This window comes from Rana temporaria, chromosome 4, assembly GCF_905171775.1.
Source record: "Rana temporaria chromosome 4, aRanTem1.1, whole genome shotgun sequence".
NCBI lineage: Eukaryota > Metazoa > Chordata > Amphibia > Anura > Ranidae > Rana > Rana temporaria.
The window spans coordinates 481,591,801-481,610,940 of record NC_053492.1 but is presented as its reverse complement, the minus strand read 5'-3'; the positions used below and the strand labels follow the sequence as shown (position 1 = coordinate 481,610,940).

The following is a 19,140-nucleotide window of genomic DNA, read 5'->3' as shown; positions in this document are numbered from 1 at the left end:
TGTAGATGGAGGTCTCAGTCTACGAGGACAGGTTGTGGTGGAGGTCTCACCTGTGGTTGGGACTGTAGATGGAGGTCTCAGTCTACGAGGACAGGTTGTGGTGGAGGTCTCACCTGTGGTTTAGGGCTGTAGATGGAGGTTTCACTCTACGAGGACAGGTTGTGGTGGAGGTCTCACCTGTGGTTGGGGCTGTAGATGGAGGTCTCAGTCTACAAGGACAGGTTGTGGTGGAGGTCTCACCTGTGGTTGGGACTGTAGATGGAGGTCTCAGTCTACGAGGACAGGTTGTGGTGGAGGTCTTACCTGTGGTTGGGGCTGTAGATGGAGGTCTCACTCTACGAAGACAGGTTGTGGTGGAGGTCTCACCTGTCGTTGGGGCTGTAGATGGAGGTCTCAGTCTACGAGGACAGGTTGTGGTGGAGGTCTCACCTGTGGTTGGGACTGTAGATGGAGGTCTCAGTCTATGAGGAAGGGTTGTGGTGGAGGTCTCACCTGTGGTTGGGGCTGTAATGGAGGTCTCAGTCTACGAGGACAGGTTGTGGTGGAGGTCTCACCTGTGGTTAGGGCTGTAGATGGAGGTCTCAGTCTACGAGGACAGGTTGTGGTGGAGGTCTCACCTGTGGTTTAGGGCTGTAGATGGAGGTCTCAGTCTGAGGACAGGTTGTGGTGGAGGTCTCACCTGTGGTTGGGACTGTAGATGGAGGTCTCAGTCTACGAGGAAAGGTTGTGGTGGAGGTCTCACCTGTGGTTTAGGGCTGTAGATGGAGGTCTCAGTCTACGGGGACAGGTTGTGGTGAAGGTCTCACCTGTGGTTTAGGGCTGTAGATGGAGGTCTCAGTCTACGAGGACAGGTTGTGGTAGAGGTCTCACCTGCGGTCAGGGCTGTAGATGGAGGTCTCAGTCTACGAGGAAAGGTTGTGGTGGAGGTCTCACCTGTACACAGGATAATCTTTATACTCCTGTCCCGGGTCTGATCCGGTATTTCTGCTCTGGTATCGGCAGGCGATGTCTAGACACACTTCACAGGTAATAATTGTATTTTTCCGGCGCTCACTTTTATTTTGTTGTGCAGAAAATGATTCAATTACCAGCATTCGGCTGGAAATTGCGCTCAGCGATTTCTCTGATATTAGTATAAAATTGGCGAGAGGCTGATTCAGATGGAAGTCCGGAGTTTCAGCCAATCTCATGTTTATGTCTCATTAAATCTTATCGAATCTTGGTCATTTTCCCTGAACCTCTCTGAACGCGCCTGGCCGCTAATTCCTGCGATACGACAACCCATGCGGGATTAAACACATTACCGTAATTGGCCGAGATACACTTCATACATTTTCATCACGGCAGTGTTCTGAATCTCCTCTCGATGTCGCGGCCTCATCAGTAACCTGAAATCTTGGATAATACGCTGGAATATCGAAAGTCTAAACTTGATTTTTATTTAATTTTGGAGTAAGGGAGGTGTGAAGCCTCATTTATATGAGTGGATAAGGGTGGAAAGGGCCTCTGGACACAGCAGAACTCTGTTCTATGGTCTTATATAGACCATCCGATTGGCTGCAGCCAGAAATGTTGTCTCTGGGTGAAATTTCATCCAGTGAGGGTAGGAGACCCGAATCGCATGTAACCGCTCAGCGCTGCCGGCCATTCATTGGTGCAGGTGGCCGCACCGCAGCTCTTCCCACATGTTGTATTTATAAAGATGTTACCCTGCAGGCAAGAATCCACCACCCTGCCGGCAAGGATCCACCACCCTGCAGGCAAGAATCCACCACCCTGCCGGCAAGGATCCACCACCCTTGCCAGCAAGAATCCACCACCCTTGCCGGCAAGAATCCACCACCCTTGCCGGCAAGAATCCACCACCCTTGCCGGCTAGAATCCACCACCCTTGCAGGCAAGAATCCACCGCCCTTGCAGGCAAGAATCCACCACCCTGCTGGCAAGAATCCACCACCTTGACGGCAAGAATGCACCACCCTGCAGGCAAGAATCCACCGCCCTTGCTGGCAAGAATCCACCACCTTGACGGCAAGAATCCACCACCCTTGCCAGCAAGAATCCACCACCCTTGCCGTCAAGAATCCACCATCCTTGCTGGCAAGAATCCACCACCCTTGCCGTCAAGAATCCACCACCCTGCTGGCAAGAATCCACCACCCTTGCTGTCAAGAATCCACCACCCTAGCCGCCAAGAATCCACCACCCTTGCTGTCAAGAATCCACCACCCTAGCCGCCAAGAATCCACCACCCTAGCCGCCAAGAATCCACCACCCTTGCCGTCAAGAATCCACCACCCTTGCCGTCAAGAATCCACCACCCTTGCCGTCAAGAATCCACCATCCTTGCTGGCAAGAATCCCTCCATTCCTGTTCTGGTGACCACTTAATATTTTGGATTTTTCCCGGACTTTCACTCCCGGTTCTATGGCAGACCTATTTATACAGCCGAGACCACTAAGGCCTCGTACACACGATAGGATAGCCAGAGGACAACGGTCTGAAGGACCGTTGTCTTAGGTTAACCGATGAAGCTGACTGATGGTCTGTCACGCCTACACACCATAGGTTAATGAACCGGTCGTGTCAGAACGCGGTGACGTAAAACACAACGACGCGCTGAAAAAAACGAAGTTCAATGCTTCCAAGCATGCGTCGACTTGATTCTGAGCATACGCCGGTTTTTAACCAATGCTTTTGCATACTAACGATCAGTTTTGACTTATCGGTTACCAGTCCATCGGTTAAATTTTAAAGCAAGTTCCTATTTTTTTGACCGAAGGATAACTAACCTATGGGGCCCACACACGATCGGTGTTGACCGATGAAAACGTCCCTTCAGACCGTTGTCCTCTGGCTATCCTATCGTGTGTACGAGACCAGTTACAGTTTTAGGAGAAGTTCGGTTGGAATTCTGCTTTAAGCGAAGACGTTATAAAATGGGACTGTAGTATATGGAGCCTAGAGGGGGTGTGATGGGAGAATTGCTCGATCTGCCCCCCCAGAACCAACCTCTATGCTGATCTGAAGATGACTTGTAGTGAGGGCCATCGATCCCGGGAACAGCTGTCAGCGTTCTGTCCCCGAAGGAAAGGATTAGAGGGACGCAGCGAAGGTTGTAATGAGGGGGAGCAGAGTGACGTTGGGGGGGGGGGGCTGATTGCGGCTTCCAGGTGGTCGGATGAAATGAAGTTTATACCGGGGAGACTGTAAGCTGCGGCTTGTTTGTGATTGAATGTTAATGAGAAGACTGCTGTGTGCCGACATGTCCGGACTCGCTGATCGATCGTGAAATCAGGACCGCCAGCGCCGGCTCTACATCCGTCTTCTGACTGATAATAGAGAGAGATGCGCTAGAATAGAATGCTATTTATAATCTCCGCGTCCCGGAGAACGCCGCTATCTATAGAATGTCGCCGAACATCAGACCTCTCGCTAAACTCCGTTCCACTGCCTCCGGCTTCCCCATTGTATTTATTTATTATCTGCCGAGAGCAGATTTTTTATTTATTTTTATAATATGGTTTAGAATTGCGTTGAAGAATCGCGCTTCCTGTCCATGTCAGCGTCTTTGGTGATTTAAACCAGCGGCCCCCAAATTGTGGCCCTTTGCTTGCTTTTGTCCGGCTCTTGGGGCACTATTTCATCCCATAATCAATAATCCCCCCCCCCCACTGTCCCAAATGAAGGGGCACTATTCCCCCCACTGTCCCAAATGAAGGGGCACTATTCCTCCCAATGACATCAATGAAGGGGCACAATTCCCCCCCAATGACACCAATGAAGGGGCACAATTCCCCCCAATGACACCAATGAAGGGGCAAAATTCCTCCCAATGACCTCAATGAAGGGGCACAATTCCTCTCAATGAAGGGGCACAATTCCCCCCAATGACACCAATGAAGGGGCACAATTCCTCCCAATGACACCAATGAAGGGGACCAATTCCTCCCAATGACCTCAATGAAGGGGCACAATTCCTCCCAATAAAGGGGCACAATTCCTCCCAATGAAGAGGCACAATTCCTTCCAATGAAGGGCACAAGTTCCTCCCAATGACCCCAATGAAGGGGCACAATTCCTCTCAATGAAGGGGCACAATTCTTCCCAATGGCACCAATGAAGGGACACAATTCCACCCAATGACACCAATGAAGGGGCACAATTCCCCCCAATTCCTTCAAATGAAGGGGCACAATTCCTGCCACTAACACCAATGATGGGGCAAAATTCCCCCCAATGAAGGGGCATTGTTTATTTCCACTCACATCGGGACCTTTTCTACTCCAAATGGCCATAGCGTTGCCCTCTAAAAGTCTTAAGGACAGTAAACTGGCCATTTGTTTGGAAAGTTTGGACACTGTTGGTTTAAACCAATCACTGTCTCCATCAAATCCATCAAGTGACAATGATCATTAGGACACAAGGATGATAAATCTCCCCGGGTTGTCTAGTGCAGTGGTCATCACCCCTGTCCTCAGGGTCCACTAACAGGCCAGGTTTTATGTATTACCTTGGGGAGATGCAGACTAGAATACGGCAATCACTGAGCAGCAAATCATATCACCTGTCATGTATTTCAGTTATCTTGCAAACCTGGCCTGTTAGTGGGCCCTGAGGACAGGGTTGATGACCACTGGTCTAGTGTACAGTGTAGTTCCAGGTCATTCATTCTCTTTCCAGTGAATGGAGTGGAAGGTTTAGAACCTGGAATGTCGGGTTTTTAGGAGATTTCCCCTCACTTCCTGTCCTGGGAGTAGATGTTTCCCTCCTAAACCTTGGACAAGCCTCAGATACGAGTATTTCCATCATTCATCGGGTAGAGAGGAGCAATGAAGTCCTCAATGTGTATTGGAGGGGACTGGTGGCTCCTCGGATTTCCATTGGTGGTCCCCAGGAAAAGTGACTACAGGATAAGGAATAGAAGCGCCACTCCTTATGGGAGTCCAGAGGAATACTGGACAAGGCCAACAAGCGTTGTGAGGATACCCCTTCCTCAGGACTGAAGAGGAAGAAGTCGGGACAATCGGCACAGATTATTTATTACTACGATCTCCATGGGGGGCTTTGTGTTCGGCTTGGATTTGGCCTAATATTTAGATGAAACTGATGGGTGTGGATATCTGGCCAACCCTTGTGTCAGGCGGGTGACAATAATAGAGAAAATCCTCATTCATTCACCAACACGTTCTTCTATGAGCAGATGTTCCATTGGAAGGTTGGCAAGTCTAAGGTGACCAATCGGCCCACCACCAAGGGATCCTTGGAATTCACAATGCTTATTATTCAGTCACATAGGATTCTCCGGCAAACCCAACAGTCCATTTACTGATCAGTATAAGAGCCGGGAACCCTCAGCAGGAGGTGCCCACATAACGGCCCAGTGCTCCCCGGTTGTGGCCCCACACTCGGGTAGTGACAGCCGTTCTTGGAATTGCCCTTCAGAGGACAATATGTATGATTGCAGTATGCGGTTTGTTCTGTGGCATCGATTGTATGTACAATGTAGAAGCTGTGGGGATTGTCGATCATGTACAGAAGAGTATAAATATACCCAAGGACAGCAGAATTTATGGCAGGCGGAAGCTGTAGGCCTGAACAATAGTCTGACATCTTTTGATGTCGGCACAAAGGAGGTTCCTGTTACAAAGGAAGCGGATTGTACACGGCGGGGGAGGGGGGATCACACAATTCTCTCACGTGGGCTGCTGGGTGATCAGTAAATCGGGACGTGCTGGAAAAGCCAAGGTCAGCACTAGCTGTGGTGGTCTAGGGGGGGTTCACTTTGGGGTCCCCCGGGGTTCAGTTCTCACCGGGGACACCAACAGTATAACATTTTTATGATCTTTTGTTTTTTATAGTTTTAGTTATATAGTTCATTTTCTAGTTGGAGAGACCCCCTCTAGCAGTGTCAGGTGGTGCTCTCAGCATCATTGTTGAAGGACCGCTGAGATAAAACCAGTCCCAGAATATATTGGGTCCAGTTTGCTTCAGTAGACTGATAGGCATGCATAGAGAAGTAACCTCAACCTTGTAGCCCGTATTCTTTCTGTAACCCGTCTTCTCGTTGGTGCCCATCTCCTCACTGTGACCCATCTCCTCACTGTGACCCATCTCCTCACTGTGGCCCATCTCCTCACTGTGGCCCATCTCCTCACTGTGGCCCATCTCCTCGCTGTGGCCCATCTCCTCGTTGTAGCCAATCTCCCCCTTGAAGTCACTCTCCTCTTTAGTAGCCTCAACCTTGCTGTAGCCCATCTTCTCGTTGAAGCCCGTCAGCTCATTGGTGCCCATCTCCTTGATATAGCCTGTCCTCTCATTGAAGCCTGTCTCCTCATTGTACATGTCTCCTTGCTGTAGCCTGTTTTCTTGCTGTACCCCGTCTCCTCATTGTAGCCAGACTTCTTGCCATACCCCGTCTCCTCATTGTAGCCCGTCTTCTTGCCGTACCCTGTCTCCTCATTGTAGCCCGTTTTCTTGCCGTACCCCGTCTCCTCATTGTAGCCAGACTTCTTGCCATACCCCGTCTCCTCATTGTAACTCGTCTTCTTGCTGTACCCTGTCTCCTCATTGTAGCCCGTCTTCTTGCCGTACCCCGTCTCCTCGTTGTAGCCCGTTTTCTTGCCGTACCCCGTCTCCTCATTGTAGCCAGACTTCTTGCCGTACCCCGTCTCCTCATTGTAGCCCGTCTTCTTGCCGTACCCCGTCTCCTCATTGTAGCCCGTCTTCTTGCCGTACCCCGTCTCCTCATTGTAGCCCGTCTTCTTGCCGTACCCCGTCTCCTCATTGTAGCCCGTCTTCTTGCCGTACCCTGTCTCCTCATTGTAGCCCGTCTTCTTGCCGTACCCCGTCTCCTCATTGTAGCCCGTCTTCTTGCCGTACCCTGTCTCCTCATTGTAGCCCGTCTTCTTGCCGTACCCTGTCTCCTCATTGTAGCCCGTCTTCTTGCCGTACCCTGTCTCCTCATTGTAGCCCGTCTTCTTGCCGTACCCCGTCTCCTCATTGTAGCCCGTCTTCTTGCCGTACCCCGTCTCCTCATTGTAGCTCGTCTTCTTGCCGTACCCCGTCTCCTCATTGTAGCCCGTCTTCTTGCTGTACCCTGTCTCCTCATTGTAGCCCGTCTTCTTGCCGTACCCCGTCTCCTCATTGTAGCCCGTCTTCTTGCCATACCCCGTCTCCTCATTGTAGCCCGTCTTCTTGCTGTACCCCGTCTCTTCATTGTACCCTGTCTCCTTGCCTTACCCCGTCTCCCCGTTGTAGCCCGTCTTCTTGTCGTACCCTGGCTCCTTGCTGTAGCCCGTTTTCTTGCCGTACCCCGGCTCCTCATTGTAGCCCGTCTTCTTGCCGTACCCCGTCTCCTCGTTGTAGCCCGTCTTCTTGCCGTACCCCGTCTCCTCGTTGTAGCCCGTCTTCTTGCTGTACCCCGTCTCCTCATTGTAGCCAGACTTCTTGCCGTACCCCGTCTCCTCATTGTAGCCCGTCTTCTTGCCGTACCCCGTCTCCTCGTTGTAGCCCGTCTTCTTGCCGTACCCCGTCTCCTCATTGTAGCCCGTCTTCTTGCCGTACCCCGTCTCCTCATTGTAGCCCGTCTTCTTGCTGTACCCCGTCTCTTCATTGTACCCTGTCTCCTTGCCTTACCCCGTCTCCCCGTTGTAGCCCGTCTTCTTGTCGTACCCTGGCTCCTTGCTGTAGCCCGTTTTCTTGCCGTACCCCGGCTCCTCATTGTAGCCCGTCTTCTTGCCGTACCCCGTCTCCTCGTTGTAGCCCGTCTTCTTGCCGTACCCCGTCTCCTCGTTGTAGCCCGTCTTCTTGCTGTACCCCGTCTCCTCATTGTAGCCAGACTTCTTGCCGTACCCCGTCTCCTCATTGTAGCCCGTCTTCTTGCCGTACCCCGTCTCCTCGTTGTAGCCCGTCTTCTTGCCGTACCCCGTCTCCTCATTGTAGCCAGACTTCTTGCCGTACCCCATCTCCTCATTGTAGCCCGTCTTCTTGCCGTAGCCAGACTTCTTGCTGTACCCGTCTCCTCATTGTAGCCAGACTTCTTGCTGTACCCCGTCTCTTCATTGTACCCCGTCTCCTTGCTGTACCCCGTCTCTTCATTGTAGCCCGTCTTCTTGCCGTACCCCGTTCTCCTCATCGCTTTGTGTTTGCCGTGGGACTTGTCCTCTTTGCCTCCCAGGCTGACATTCTCGCTGCTGATTACTGCTTTCATGGGGTCTTGGTTGACCTCGGCCTACGGGACCAGATCTTCTCACCCAACATCAGTACCTGACCTCACAAATGGGAACAAATTCCCACAGACACCCTCCAACATCTTATGGAAAGTCTTCCCAGTAAAGTGGAGGATGGTACAGCCACAAAGGAAGCCAACTCCATGGTAATGGTTGTGGGGGGAATGGCCATAGTTTTGGACAAGCTCTTATAGATATTCCGGTCAGGAGCCCAACGTTTGGCCTCATAGTTGGGTGTGTGGCATTTTTTGCAGAATTTTTTTTTCTTCTGCTTTTATGGTGTTACACTTATGCCGCGTACACACGATCGGAATTTCCGACAACAAATGTTCGATGGGAGCTTTTGGTCGGATATTTGGACCGTGTGTAGGCTCCATCGGACATTTTCTGTCAGAATTTCCGACAACAAAAATTTGAGCGCTGGTTCTCAAATTTTCCGACAACAAAATCCGTTCTCGTAAATTCCGATTGTGTGTAGAAAATTACGAAGCCCAAAATTCCACTCATGCTCTGAATCAAGTACGAGACGGAAGCCCTCGGTCTGGTAAAACTCGCGCTCGTAATGGAGATGGCACATTCGTCGCGCTGTAACGGACTGAAAAGTGCGACTCATCTCTCACCAAACTTCTACCAACACGATTGGTATGGAACTTCCCTTTCATTGTGCCGTCGTACGTCTTGTACGTCACCGCGTTCTTGGTGTTCGGAATTTCCGACATTTCTGTGACCGTGTGTATGCAACACAAGTTGGAGCCAACATCCGTCGAAAACAAAATCCACGGTTTTGTTGTCGGAAATTCCGATCGTGTGTACGCGGCAATAGACTTGGTTTCACAATATAAATGCAAATCTTGGCTATCGGGTCTCTGAGTCGGCAGTTGACAGACCCGAGTCGGATGAATGATCGGAGGGCTCTGCGATGGATCGGCAGCCTTATAAAGGAGGACATACCTGCCACACCTGATACTCATAAATATGTCTTCCTGAAGATCTGCTGCCTCAGCAAAATCCCTTTAAAGATGGCAGCAGAGGCTGAAAATACTTCATTGCGGCTCCGCCACAAGGCGGCATTAATCAAGGTGCTCATCTTCGGCTGACGCACGTCACCCCGGGCCCTACGTGACGGGAATTGTGAGGGCGCTGTACTGATGTCAATGCTGCGGGGGTCGTCTTCTCCCCTCGGAGACAATCGCCGGGAGGGAAAAGATCGGCTGTAATGGAATTTCTGTTAAACAGCAAAACGAATCTGAAATTTTCAGCCTGCGGTTTGCAGCCGGTGAGACCTTCTGGCCGCCGCCGCCGCCGCCGCTGGAGAGAAAATTACAGGCGAATCTTCAAAGCAGCAACTCAGCGGATCTGAAGGTGAAAAACAAGAAATTGGCTTTGTTAAGTCGTTCGGCGGTTGATGTAAATGAGTTCTATAAGTGCCGAGAGCGGCCGCCCCCCCTCCCCCCCCCCCAACCATTTGTTATTTCTATAAATAGCCCGGGGAGCGAGGGACGCTCGGTGAGAAATCTGCGCTGTGATTGGCTCCTCTCCTGAAGTCATTCTCCATGTCTGGTGTGTACAATGCCTGGTGTCTCTGGAGAGCCCGGGGCCCCTTCTACAGGAGGAAGAGGAATCGTTCTCCAGAAACCGCCACTTACCTGGACCCTTCAGAGTGTCGGCTGTACTTACCTTTCCTTCTCCGTCCCTCTCCGGAATCTCCTACCCGCCTTCCTCCAGCCTGAGACCGCTGTCACCGGCCGGCGCGGAGCGTTCGTCATCCTGGCCCCCCCCGGCGCTGAGCGTTCCTCATCCTGGCCCCCCCCCCCCCGGCGCGTAGCGTTCGTCATCCTGCCCCCCCTGGCGCTGAGCGTTCGTCATCCTGGCCCCCCCCCCGGCGCTGAGCGTTCGTCATCCTGGCCCCCCGGCGCTGAGCGCTCCTCATCCTGGCCCCCCCCCCCCCCGGCGCTGAGCGTTCGTCATCCTGGCCCCCAAGCGCGGAGCGTTCCTCATCCTGGCCCCCCCAGTGCGGAGCATTCGTCATCCTGGCCCCCCCGGCGCTGAGCGTTCGTCATCCTGGCCCCCCCCCGGCGCTGAGCGTTTGTCATCCTGGCCCCCCCCCCCCCCCCCCGGCGCTGAGCGTTCGTCATCCTGGCCCCCCCGGCGCTGAGCGTTCGTCATCCCGGCCCCCCTGGCGCTGAGATTTCGTCATCCTGGCCCCCCCCCCCCCCCGCGCGGAGATTTCGTCATCCTGGCCCCCCCCCCCCCCGGCGCTGAGTGTTCGTCATCCTGGCCCCCCCCCCCGGCGCTGAGCGTTCGTCATCCTGGCCCCCCCCCCGGCGCTGAGCGTTCCTCATCCTGGCCCCCCCCCCGGCGCGGAGCGTTCCTCATCCTGCCCCCCCCCCCGCGCTGAGCGTTCCTCATCCTGGCCCCCCCAGGGCTGAGCGTTCCTCATCCAGGCCCCCCGCGCTGAGCGTTCCTCATGCTGGCCCCCCCAGCGCTGTGCGTTCCTCATCCTGGCCCCCCCCCGCGCTGAGCGTTCCTCATCCTGGCCCCCCCCCCACGCTGAGCGTTCCTCATCCTGGCCCCCCCCCCACGCTGAGCGTTCGCCATCCTGGCCTCCCCGGCGCTGAGCGTTCGTTATCCTGGCCCCCCCACGCTGAGCGTTCCTCATCCTGGCCCCCCGGCGCTGAGCGTTCCTCATCCTGGCCCCCCGGCGCTGAGCGTTCCTCATCCTGGCCCCCCCACGCTGAGCGTTCCTCATCCTGGCCCCCCGGCGCTGAGCGTTCCTCATCCTGGCCCCCCGGCGCTGAGCGTTCCTCATCCTGGCCCCCCGGCGCTGAGCGTTCGCCATCCTGGCCTCCCCGGCGCTGAGCGTTCCTCATCCTGGCCCCCCAGGCGCTGAGCGTTCCCCATCCTGGCCCCCCCGGCACTGAGCGTTCCTCATCCTGGCCCCCCGGCGCTGAGCGTTCCTCATCCTGGCCCCCCAGGCGCTGAGCGTTCCCCATCCTGGCCCCCCCCGGCACTGAGCGTTCCTCATCCTGGCCCCCCGGCGCTGAGCGTTCCTCATCCTGGCCCCCCGGCGCTGAGCGTTCCTCATCCTGGCCCCCCCGGCACTGAGCGTTCCTCATCCTGGCCCCCCAGGCGCTGAGCGTTCCCCATCCTGGCCCCCCGGCACTGAGCGCTCCTCATCCTGGCCCCCCCGGCGCTGAGCGTTCCTCATCCTGGCCCCCCGGCGCGGAGCATTCGTCATCCTGGCCCCCCCGGCGCGGAGCGTTCGTCATCCTGGCCCCCCGGCGCTGAGCGTTCCTCATCCTGGCCCCCCTGGCGCTGAGCGTTCCTCATCCTGGCCCCCCGGCGCTGAGCGTTCCTCATCCTGGCCCCCCAGGCGCTGAGCGTTCCCCATCCTGGCCCCCCGGCACTGAGCGTTCCTCATCCTGGCCCCCCGGCGCTGAGCGTTCCTCATCCTGGCCCCCCGGCGCTGAGCGTTCCTCATCCTGGCCCCCCGGCACTGAGCGTTCCTCATCCTGGCCCCCCAGGCGCTGAGCGTTCCCCATCCTGGCCCCCCGGCACTGAGCGCTCCTCATCCTGCCCCCCCGGCGCTGAGCGTTCCTCATCCTGGCCCCCCCGGCGCGGAGCGTTCGTCATCCTGGCCCCCCGGCACTGAGCGCTCCTCATCCTGGCCCCCCTGGCGCTGAGCGTTCCTCATCCTGGCCCCCCGGCACTGAGCGTTCCTCATCCTGGCCCCCCTGGCGCTGAGCGTTCCTCATCCTGGCCCCCCGGCGCTGAGCGTTCCTCATCCTGGCCCCCCTGGCGCTGAGCGTTCCTCATCCTGGCCCCCCGGCGCTGAGCGTTCCTCATCCTGGCCCCCCGGCGCTGAGCGTTCCTCATCCTGGCCCCCCGGCGCGGAGCGTTTCTCATCCTGGCCTGGCTGGTCCAGAATCTAAACTCAAAGTCCATTCTAAAGACAATGGAGGGGCCGGGAAATCTGAGACATTTTCTCAATAAAGACTTTAATTCCACTATAAAGAGCCACTATGGGGGAAATACAATCGATCGGTAATATTTGATCCTGCCAGTAGATCCAGAAATGGCAGCCAGCCATCACTAGAGGGCATATAGGGCGTATAAGGCTGCAGGAGACTAGCAGCACCAAGTACAATAGATGAAAAGGGTAATAACCGTAGCGGTTGTATATGTTACACACTCAGGGCGGGGGCAGGGAAGGTGGAGATCTATCTGAACAACATGGAAGAGATCAAAGATTACAGGAGGGGGGGGGGCTGGTAAACCCCCCATTAAAATGTTAATGAGGTGTGAAGAGTTCAGGGGTCAGAAACAGTGCAGAATGCAGGGGTCAGTAGTAAGTAAGCCAGGGTTCAGGGGTCAGTAGTAAGTAAGCCAGGGTTCAGGGGTCAGTAGTAAGTAAGCCAGGGTTCAGGGGTCAGTAGTAAGTAAGCCAGGGTTCAGGGGTCAGTAGTAAGTAAGCCAGGGTTCAGGGGTCAGTAGTGAGTAAGCCAGGGGTCAGTAGTAAGTAAGCCAGGGTTCAGGGGTCAGTAGTAAGTAAGCCAGGGGTCAGTAGTAAGTAAGCCAGGGTTCAGGGGTCAGTAGTAAGTAAGCCAGGGTTCAGGGGTCAGTAGTAAGTAAGCCAGGGGTCAGTAGTAAGTAAGCCAGGGGTCAGTAGTAAGTAAGCCAGGGTTCAGGGGTCAGTAGTAAGTAAGCCAGGGTTCAGGGGTCAGTAGTAAGTAAGCCAGGGTTCAGGGGTCAGTAGTAAGTAAGCCAGGGTTCAGGGGTCAGTAGTAAGTAAGCCAGGGTTCAGGGGTCAGTAGTGAGTAAGCCAGGGGTCAGTAGTAAGTAAGCCAGGGTTCAGGGGTCAGTAGTAAGTAAGCCAGGGGTCAGTAGTAAGTAAGCCAGGGTTCAGGGGTCAGTAGTAAGTAAGCCAGGGTTCAGGGATCAGTAGTAAGTAAGCCAGGGGTCAGTAGTAAGTAAGCCAGGGGTCAGTAGTAAGTAAGCCAGGGTTCAGGGGTCAGTAGTAAGTAAGCCAGGGTTCAGGGGTCAGTAGTAAGTAAGCCAGGGTTCAGGGGTCAGTAGTAAGTAAGCCAGGGTTCAGGGGTCAGTAGTAAGTAAGCCAGGGTTCAGGGGTCAGTAGTAAGTAAGCCAGGGTTCAGGGGTCAGTAGTAAGTAAGCCAGGGTTCAGGGGTCAGCAGTAAGTAAGCCAGGGTTCAGGGGTCAGCAGTAAGTAAGCCAGGGTTCAGGGGTCAGTAGTAAGTAAGCCAGGGGTCAGTAGTAAGTAAGCCAGGGTTCAGGGGTCAGTAGTAAGTAAGCCAGGGGTCAGTAGTAAGTAAGCCAGGGTTCAGGGGTCAGTAGTAAGTAAGCCAGGGTTCAGGGGTCAGTAGTAAGTAAGCCAGGGTTCAGGGGTCAGCAGTAAGTAAGCCAGGGTTCAGGGGTCAGTAGTAAGTAAGCCAGGGGTCAGTAGTAAGTAAGCCAGGGTTCAGGGGTCAGTAGTAAGTAAGCCAGGGTTCAGGGGTCAGTAGTCAGTAAGCCAGGGTTCAGGGGTCAGTAGTAAGTAAGCCAGGGTTCAGGGGTCAGTAGTAAGTAAGCCAGGGTTCAGGGGTCAGTAGTAAGTAAGCCAGGGTTCAGGGGTCAGTAGTAAGTAAGCCAGGGTTCAGGGGTCAGCAGTAAGTAAGCCAGGGTTCAGGGGTCAGTAGTAAGTAAGCCAGGGGTCAGTAGTAAGTAAGCCAGGGTTCAGGGGTCAGTAGTAAGTAAGCCAGGGTTCAGGGGTCAGTAGTCAGTAAGTCAGGGGTCAGTAGTCAGTAAGCCAGGGTTCAGGGGTCAGTAGTCAGTAAGCCAGGGTTCAGGGGTCAGCAGTAGGAAATGCCGATTTCAAAGGTTGATAGTATTTAAGGCAGAGTACAAGGGTAAGTAATGCAGATGTCAGTAGTATGGTGCAGGGGTCAGAAGTAAGTACTGTGGAATGAAGAGGTCAGTAGTATGTGGCCTAGAGTGCAGGAGTGAGTAGTAACATGGAGTGCGGGGGTGAGGAGTAGGTAACATGGAGTGCGGGGGTGAGGAGTAGGTAACATGGAGTGCGGGGGTGAGGAGTAGGTAACATGGAGTGCGGGGGTGAGGAGTAGGTAACATGGAGTGCGGGGGTGAGGAGTAGGTAACATGGAGTGCGGGGGTGAGGAGTAGGTAACATGGAGTGCGGGGGTGAGGAGTAGGTAACATGGAGTGCGGGGGTGAGGAGTAGGTAACATGGAGTGCGGGGGTGAGGAGTAGGTAACATGGAGTGCGGGGGTGAGGAGTAGGTAACATGGAGTGCGGGGGTGAAATGTGTTGCAGCGTCTCCGGAATGCGCTGTACGCCGCTCCGTCTGTTTATAACCCCCCAGCAGCAGCGGCTCTACAAACTCATTTTTCCAGGAAATTATTCGCCTCTGAAACGTTTGGCTTTTGTTCCGCTCTCGGAACGTTCCTCGGATCAATGGATGGCGGGTTGTGCGCTTTATTTACGCGACATTGTGAATCTGCTCTGATTCTCGTCCTGGGAACGCGCACGTGCGTGGAAATCACGCTGCCGTGACTCGGCTTGTGCTGCATATTCATAGACTGACTTTGTAATAAACTCGAGCTGATGTCTTTGGCTTGGATCCCGATCCTGATCCCGATCCTGATCCCGATCCTGATCCCGATCCTGAGCCCGATCCTGATCCCGATCCTGATCCCGATCCTGAGCCCGATCCTGATCCCGATCCTGATCCCGATCCTGATCCCGATCCTGAGCCCTGAAATCACTGAGTGGAGAATTTGGGATTCGCACCAAAATAGTACATCAGGGTAAGAACTGGGCTGTGTCCATATACAGCGCCAAGAGCCAATCAGGCGGCAGACGAGGGGCATTGTGAGGGTGAGAGGAAGTCAGTCACATGTGCAAACACAGACCTCGCAGGAGATTCGCACCCGCATTGCTGTGACGATCACATGTCTGTGCCGTACAGGTGTATGCAGTCACATGGCTGAACTCGCATTGGATTCGCACAAAAAGGTGCAGGGACTCTTCTTCTGGCAATGGAATCGGATCGCATCGGTGTTCTCACTCATGGATCCGAGTCCTGCACAGTTCACACTGCAATCTGGGGGGGTCATTAACTTTGTATTGACACCCGCAGCAGTCCGCAGAGGGCGGGGGGAACTGATTGTGGAGATGCTGGAATCGCACCGCAGCGCATATGTGTGAACCCCGGGGGCTCACAGTTCAATCTACAGGCTTGGGGGCGGGGAGGTGACACCGCGGCATTTGTCAACGCGAGTCACCGGGCCGACTTCGTGACTTTCAGGTGTTTGTCGCTAAATAACCCCGGGCTGTCCAGCCACCATCTGCTTCCGTGCAGGACCTCTCTTCTCATTATTTTCCTTCTTCCTTCTTCTCCTTCTCCTTCTTCCTCTCCTCCTCCTCCTTCTTCCTCCTTCTTCCCCTTCTCCTTCCTCCTTCTTCCTCTCCTCCTTCCCCTCCTCTTCCTCCTCCTTCCCCTTCTCCTTCTTCCTCCTTCTTCCCCTCCTCCTTCCCCTCCTCTTCCTCCTTCTTCCCCTCCTCCTTCCCCTCCTTCTTCCCCTTCCCCTTCTCCTCCTCCTTCTTCTTCCTTCTTCCCCTTCCCCTCCTCCTTCTTCCTCCTTCTTCCCCTTCTCCTTCTTCCTCCTTCTTCCCCTTCTTCTTCTCCTTCTCCTTCTTCTTCCTTCTTCCCCTTCTCCTCTTCCTTCTTCCCTTTCTCCTCCTTCTTCCCCTCCTCTTCCTCCTTCTTCCCCTCCTCCTCCTTTTTCCCCTTCTCCTTCTTCCCCTTCTCCTTCTTCCCCTTCTCCTTCTTCCCCTCCTCCTCCTTCTTCCCCTTCTCCTCCTCCTCCTCCTTCTCCTCCTTCTCCTTCCCCTCCTCTTCCTCCTTCTTCCCCTTCTCCTCCTCCTCCTCCCCCTTCTCCTTCTCCTTCCTCCCTTTCCCCTTCTCCTTCCACCCCTCTTCCTCCTTCTTCCCCTTCTCCTTCTTCCCCCTTCTCCTCCTTCTCCTTCCTCTCCTCCTCCTCTTTCCCCTCCTCTTCCTCCTTCTTCCCCTTCTTCCCCTTCTCCTCCTCCTCGTCCTCCTACTTCTCCTCCTTCCTCATCTTCCCCTCCTCCTCCTCCTACTTCTCCTCCTTCCCCATCTCTTTCTTCCCCTCCTCCTCTTTCCCCTTCTCCTCCTTCCCCTCCTCTTCCTCCTCCTCCTTCCCCTGCTTCTCCTTCTTCCCCCTTCTCCTTCCTCTCCTCCTCCTCCTTCTCCTTCCCCTCCTCTTCCTCCTTCTTCCCCTTCTCCTTCCCCTTCTCCTCCTCCTTCCTCATCTTCCCCTCCTCCTCCTACTTCTCCTCCTTCCCCTGCTTCTCCTCCTTCCCCTTCTCTTTCTTCCCCTCCTCCCCTTTCCCCTTCTCCTCCTTTCCCTCCTCCTTCCCCTCCTCCTCCTGCTTCTCCTTCTTCCCCTTCTCCTCCTTCCCCTCTTCCTCCTTCTCCTTCTCCTTCCCCCCCTCTTCCTCCTTCTTCCCCTTCTCCTCCTCCTCCTACTTCTCCTCCTTCCCCATCTTCCCCTCCTCGTCCTACTTCTCCTCCTTCCCCTCCTCCTCCTGCTTCTCCTTCTTCCCCTTCTCCTCCTTCTTCCTCTCCTCCTTCCCATCCTCTTCCTCCTCCTTCCCCTTCTCTTCCTCCTTCTTCCCCTCCTCCTGAGGTTCCATTAGTGAGTGGGGAGAAAGCGATCGGGTTCGTTTTGCTACAATTGCCAATTTATTTTATCTTTTGCAGGGCAGTTTATATATTTTGTTTAGTACCAACTCCGGGCCTCTGCTCTGGTCTTCTCCCCCTTCTCCTCCTCCTCCTTCTCCTTCTTCTTCCCCTCATCCTCCTCCTCCTGCTTCTCCTTCTCCCCCTTCTCCTCCTTCCTCCTTCTCGCCCTTCTCCTCCTTCCTCCTCCTCCCCCTTCTCCTCATTCCTCCTTCTTCTTCTTCTCCTCCTCCTCCTTCTCCTCCTCCTCCTGCTTCTCCTTCTCCTCCTTCCTCCTTCTCCCCCTTCTCCTCCTTCCTCCTCCTCCCCCTTCTCCTCATTCCTCCTCCCCCTTCTCCTCATTCCTCCTTCTCCTTCTCCTCCTCCTCCTTCTTCTTCTTCTCCTCCTCCTCCTGCTTCTCCTTCTCCTGCTTCTCCTTCTCCTCCTTCTCCTTCTTCTTTCCCTCATCCCCCTCCTCCTCCTCCTTCTCCTTCTTCTTCCCCTCATCCCTCTCCTCCTCCTGCTTCTCCTTCTCCTCCTCCCTCCTTCTCCTTCTTCTTCCCCTCATCATCCTCCTCCTCCCCCTTTCTCCTCCTGCTTCTCCTTCCTCCTTCCCCTCCTCCTCCTCCTTCTCCTTCTTCTTCCCCTCATTCTCCTCCTTCCTCCTCCTCCTGCTTCTCCTTCTCCTCCTTCCTCCTTCCTCCTCCTCCTCCTCCTCCTCATTCTCCTTCCCCTCATCCTCCTCATTCTCCTTCCCCTCATCCTCCTCCTCCTGCTTCTCCTTCTCCCCCTTCTCCTCCTTCCTCCTTCTCGCCCTTCTCCTCCTCCTTCCTCCTTCTCCCCCTTCTCCTCCTTCCTCCTTCCTCCTCCTCCTCCTTCTCCTCCTCCCTCCTCCTCCTTTTTCTTTCCCTCATCCTCCTCTTTCTCCCCCTTCTCCTTCTCCCCCTCCTCCTTCTCCTTCTCCTTCTTCTTCCCCTCCTCCTCCTCCTGCTTCCCCTTCTCCTCCTTCCTCCTCCTCCTCCTCATTCTCCTCGGCCCTGGACTTCTCCCGGCAGGATTTTATTATTTTTTATATATTTTTACTTTGGGTCATTTCCAGTTCTTTTACAAGCGTCTAAGGTTCTCCCTTTCCTTGAGTCCAGCCCTTCCCATCTCTCCAGCTTTCCTGTTGGTCAGTGAGGCAGCCCAGTGTAATGTTGGCCCAATGAGGACGTTTAGGAAGATAAGCGGGGGCGGGGCTTACCGGATTGGTCTGCCCATATCTCTGGATGTGAGGATCGTTGTGAAATGCCGTCTTATACATGACACCGGTGACCCCGATCATTAATTCTTCATTTCTCTTTTCCAGGCAACAACCTTGACGCCATCCATGACATCACCGTGGCCTACCCTCGCAACATTCCTCAAACGGAGAAACATATTCTCAGCGGCAACTTTCCTCGGGAAATCCATTTCCACGTGCGCAGATACCCCATCGATAGCCTGCCCATCCCCAAAGAGGACCTCCAGCGTTGGTGCCAGGAGCGCTGGAAGGAGAAGGAGGAGCGGCTGCGTGCCTTCTACGAAGGAGATAGATACTTTGACGTCACCGGACGCAGTAAAATCCCTCCCTGCAAATCGGAATTTCGGGTTCATTTGATTAAGTTTGCGTCCCTGCTGTACTGGACCGCCCTGACCCTGGTGTCCTTCTTCTGCATCTACATGTACAGCTATGTCCGGTGGTATGCACTTGCCATGGTTGTCTTCTTTGTCCTTCAGGAGAAGATATCTGGAGGACTTGAGCTGATGGAGCTGGCATGCCATCGATACCACTCCAAGAGGCAAAGTCCAGCCAATAAAAGGGCATAGCGCAGGGGCGATAATCGTACCTGCCACTCACCTCACCTCATTGACGTCTTTATTTCCCAATCCCAGTCATTGCTGGTGTGGGCAGACAATCCTTCCAATCAGGAACCTTCTGGTGACTTCCCCTTACAGTGCCCATCTATGGATTTCTCTTGCCTCTAAGTTGTCTCTTGAAACCGGTACATTTTGAAGACCTCCTTACTGTATTGTGATTGGCTGTCAGCCAGCAAGCAGCGGAACCACCCAATTACAGTACAGTCTGGCCAAGAAAGTTCTGTAATCTGGAAACCCAACATACTCTATGA

The 19,140-nt window shown here is 54.5% G+C and overlaps 1 protein-coding gene across 1 annotated transcript in view; it reads left to right on the top strand.

The window, feature by feature from the left end:
• LCLAT1 (lysocardiolipin acyltransferase 1) overlaps positions 1–18,873 on the top strand; it is a gene marked incomplete at its 5' end in the record, with an annotated part of 58,851 nt that extends 39,978 nt beyond the window's left edge. Inside the window, one exon of the mRNA XM_040347866.1 lies at positions 18,339–18,873. Within this exon, the coding sequence (XP_040203800.1) occupies positions 18,339–18,838 (500 nt within the window). The remainder of the gene's footprint in view (positions 1–18,338) is intronic.
• Between the last annotated feature and the right edge of the window lie 267 nt (positions 18,874–19,140).